Source organism: Suillus subaureus (genome assembly GCF_016647635.1).
Source record: "Suillus subaureus strain MN1 chromosome Unknown BJ212scaffold_654, whole genome shotgun sequence".
NCBI lineage: Eukaryota > Fungi > Basidiomycota > Agaricomycetes > Boletales > Suillaceae > Suillus > Suillus subaureus.
In genome coordinates, this window is record NW_024539210.1 from 1 (window position 1) to 4,025 (window position 4,025).

Sequence of the window (4,025 nt, forward strand, 5' to 3'; positions counted from 1 at the left end):
AGAGCTGCAGGAGAACAGGATTACATTACATATTGACACAGAGCAAGCTGTGCACAGAACATGGCCAAGCAGGAGACGAGCAATATCAGAATGCTGATGCAATACATGAATTGACTACGTCCACTCCAGATGTGATGAAACTCGCCGCGGCCTTTCTAGCACAACCAATTCCAGAAAATGTTTCAGCATCCATGCGCTTTGACGCTCTCGGTATCCCGCCCGTATAGATCAACGCTCTCCTGGTCCTCTCCATCGATGTGGCCGTGTGCATATCCTGGTCGTCCAGCTTGCCTAGATGACAGTGCCGAGTTGTTCCGAGCTGTGGCTTCGCAGGTGATTATGCCTAACGTCAATAGACGCCTGAGCCAAGCCTTCCTGAGTCGACACTGACTGTAAATAGGGCTGGCACCACTAGAGGACTGAGCCATCATTGTCCAACGTGGACGTGAAACTACAGTCCTCTGGGAATTTCCTGAAATACGTCACTGAAAAGTAAGGCCCGATATGCTGAACATACCCTTTTGGCTTGTGTGGTCGCTACCTCGACAACACGTCGAGTCGACGTTGCCCTGTGGGACTTGAGGGTGCCGAATGTGCACCAAAACGTTGCCAACAGGTGGAATACGCCGTTCCCGACTGGCAGATCTTGAGGATCTGCTGAGCTTCCCTTACAGTGGACAATTCGCCCCGGGAGATCGAGATGACGAATCAGTCTCCATGTTTTCAGAAGAGGTAGGATATGCCGTTCCCGGCTGGTGGTCCTTGGAAGGCTTGCTGATGAACAGAGCTTGCTAAGGGTCCGGGTCCAAGTCGTATCTAATAAATCAATTTCAGCATATACTTAGCCTGGGACGTCTTACAGGGCGACCTGTCGGATGTGACGGTTGATCGAAGAACTCCGGGTTGAGTCCCAACGAGCGTTGTTTTCCTTTGGTTCTGAGGGTAATCGTTGTAGGCAACCGTTTCATATCATGAGTTCAGTATTCTACCATAAACCTAGATCTCACATAAAGGAGGCTAGAATCATTCTTGCCTCTTGAATAACTTAAAAACGTGGTATTAAGATACACCGCACCTGTTACCAAATCAGGCAATTTTAGGCCGATGGTGCCCAGACCTACTTACCGCGACAGCTTCAAGAAGCAATCCTATTCGCAACGATGGCAGCTGCTTCAGAGGAGCAACCAGAAACAAGAGGCATCGCAAAGAAAAATGTGAGCTTCCAAACCTTCCTTATCAATCTGTGAAGGCAACTTTACATTTCAGCATGGGACACCGATGACATCGACCAGTGAGCATTAATATTGCCCGCACGTCAATTAAAACCACTTCTCACCGTACCTCCTCTCCAGTGTGAGCACCCAAATCACACATGCTTTAACACGTACTCAACTCTACTCCAGTGGAAAATCGATTCATTCCAAGCAGATGACAACAAAGGCGGCGTATTCACCGAAGAATCTTCTTTCGCAACCCTTTTCCCAAAATACAGAGAAAAGTACTTGAGGGAGGTTTGGAGCGCCGTAACCAAAGTTCTAGACGCCCATGTGAGTGCTCACATCCATTCCGCCATACTATGCACACCATCAACTCAGCACCCAGGGTATCGCATGCACACTGGACCTAGTTCACGGATCCATGTCCGTCCGGACAACACATAAAACATTCGATCCATACATCATCCTCAAAGCAAGAGACCTCATCAAACTACTCGCAAGAGGGGTTGCGATCACGCAGGCTCAGAAGGTATTACAGGACGACGTGGCTTGCGATATCATCAAAATTGGGAATCTGGTGCGTAATAAGGACCGGTTTGTGAAGCGGAGACAGCGGATTATTGGACCGGATGGAGTACGCTGAAGGTGAGCGTTGCATATTTTTGACTGTGTGCATGTCGTTGACTTTTTTCAGGCCATTGAGCTTTTGACCCAGTGCTACATTCTCGTACAGGGAATACCGTCAGCGTCATGGGTCCGTACAAATCACTAAAATAAGTCCGATGAATAGTCCTCGATCATGAAAAACATTCATCCTATCTACCGCATCAAGGTGTCAACTAACATTCTTTCCGCAGCTTTATTGAAACGTTCGCAGGAACTCATGATAAGAAGGGAACTCGCAAAGGATCCCAAGTTAGCAACAGAGTCCTGGGACCGGTTCCTCCCCAAGTTCAGGAAACAACATCTGAAGACCTCCGAAAAGACGATGAAGAAGAATGAGAAAGTCGCTGCTAAGGACGAAGCGCGCAAGGCTGCAGGCCTTGATCATCGAGTTCCGACAAAAAGGAGAAACCAGCGAAGAAAGTGTACACGCCCTTTCCCCCGCCACAGCAACCACGGAAGGTAATTCACTCTGCCATTGGTTGTTGAGTAGTGCTGACATGATGTCCAGGTTGACCTTCAGCTTGAGTCGGGAGAGTATTTCCTCAAACCCCATGAGCGGAGGCCCGGGAAGTTCAACAAAGAAAACAAAAGGTGCGTGTTTACTGTGGTCCGCAACAAATCTCATCTTATCTACAGCAAGCTGAAGCAAACTCAAACGACGGGCAGAATGGGCAGAGGTGTATATCGCTCCCACAGAAGAGGCGGCCCCTACAGTTGAAGAGAAACGAAAGCGACGTCATAGGGATGTGCAGACGATGATGGAACTACGAGGTCGAAAAAGAAGAAAAGGACGTTGTTGCATAGGCGCAATGGACTTGCCACACCGTTCGTGTGCACATCGTGAACGCAATGCTACTTGTAGAGTATTTTGATGCACGCTGCGTATTGAAGACATCCTACTGCCAACACTATGTTTGACCCATGATGCATTACTAGCGTTACGCCAATACGATAAAAACCCACTAAGTACACGCACTGAATCGATTCAACAAGTGTCGAACAAAAAGCACGATCAAGTAGGAATATTCCCCTGTGGCCTAAAGTCCCTACTGCTCGCACCGATAGAGAACGAGATCTGGCCATCAGGCTCGCACCACCCCTGAGTGACGACGTCCCAATAGACAGGTCATAGCGCGAGAGCGTGATCGAGGCTTGTTCTGTGCTTGACGGCGAGATTTCGACGTTTGTGAACCCTTTAGGACTGATGGAGGCTTGCTAGCGGAAGACGGGAAGTGAATGTACCGAGGAATCTATTCGCGTGACTTGGGTAAGTATCGAGATAATGAAGTTAAGTGGTGTCACGAACCTCCATTCCAGATACAGGTCCAGTGTTCGTGATTGAAAGTTACCTGGAACAGGCTCTTGGAGACTGGTAAGTAACGATATCAGCCCGCAGATCCTTCATTAGTCTTAATGAACCTCGCCAAAGCGCAGTAGAAGACCCTTCAGCGATGGGTGAAGCCTTCCCGTTCTCCCAAGCAGCGATCAAATCCTCTTGGTCAGCAAAGACAATCAACAGAATCGATGATTAAAATGTATGCACTTACAAGGTTCTTGGCTTTTGGTAGGTAGCAGCCCACACAGGCGCAAAATCGGGCACGATTTGTGGATCAATGCTATTGTAAGAGGATCAGTTGCAGGGTAAACTGGGGGGAGAGGGCTGAGAGTAGGCGTAGGATAGGAGTGAATGAACAGCTAGAGAGCGGAACAGCGATAACACCGGTTGTGGACGCGCCTGAGGTACTGGCGGAAGCAGAAGATTGCAGCAGTTGATGAATAATTGAGATTGTGACCTTACCAGCTACCGTAGCGCTAACATTACCACCCGAAGCAGACGGAGCCAAGGTCGGTGCACCTAGAACGAATAAAATTATACATGACAGTAACAGCAGCAAGCTATGCGTCATATAACCTCTGAACTGATTTCCTTTTTCTGCCAAGGTTCGTTTCCGGACTCCCAACTCGATCTCTCATTTTATTTACTCCTTCGTCTCTGTATCGAAAACCTAGCTCCGTATTCCTTCCGCACCAAGTCCTCATCACACTCGTCACATACGGCATCCAGATACCTTGAATGTTGGTCATGAGATAAGTATCAAAACACGGTCAATATGACTTTGTACCTTCCACGGTGAGCCATAT

At 48.4% G+C, this 4,025-nt stretch overlaps 2 protein-coding genes across 2 annotated transcripts; both read right to left on the reverse strand.

Annotated features, from left to right (window-relative positions):
- Positions 1 to 2,631: 2,631 nt before the first annotated feature.
- BJ212DRAFT_1549409 (uncharacterized protein) lies at positions 2,632 to 3,378 on the reverse strand. The gene is made up of 3 exons (XM_041341895.1): positions 3,303 to 3,378; positions 3,190 to 3,252; positions 2,632 to 3,133 (listed from the first exon to the last, which is right to left on the reverse strand). Exon 3 carries the CDS (start codon positions 2,964 to 2,966, stop codon positions 2,736 to 2,738), a length of 231 nt encoding a protein of 76 aa, XP_041184755.1. The 5' UTR covers positions 2,967 to 3,133; positions 3,190 to 3,252; positions 3,303 to 3,378; the 3' UTR covers positions 2,632 to 2,735.
- Positions 3,055 to 3,980, reverse strand: BJ212DRAFT_1420263 (uncharacterized protein). Its single transcript, XM_041337624.1, has 4 exons — positions 3,602 to 3,980; positions 3,466 to 3,578; positions 3,190 to 3,436; positions 3,055 to 3,133 (listed from the first exon to the last, which is right to left on the reverse strand). The coding sequence occupies exons 1-3, from the start codon at positions 3,788 to 3,790 to the stop codon at positions 3,427 to 3,429; spliced, it is 312 nt and encodes a 103-aa protein (XP_041184756.1). The 5' UTR covers positions 3,791 to 3,980; the 3' UTR covers positions 3,055 to 3,133; positions 3,190 to 3,426.
- Between the last annotated feature and the right edge of the window lie 45 nt (positions 3,981 to 4,025).

What these genes read in the sequence shown, in the direction of transcription:
- BJ212DRAFT_1549409 (XM_041341895.1), bottom strand. Translation starts at nt 2,966, where the DNA reads ATGGCCAGATCTCGTTCTCTATCGGTGCGAGCAGTAGGGACTTTAGGC.
- BJ212DRAFT_1420263 (XM_041337624.1), bottom strand. Translation starts at nt 3,790, where the DNA reads ATGACGCATAGCTTGCTGCTGTTACTGTCATGTATAATTTTATTCGTT.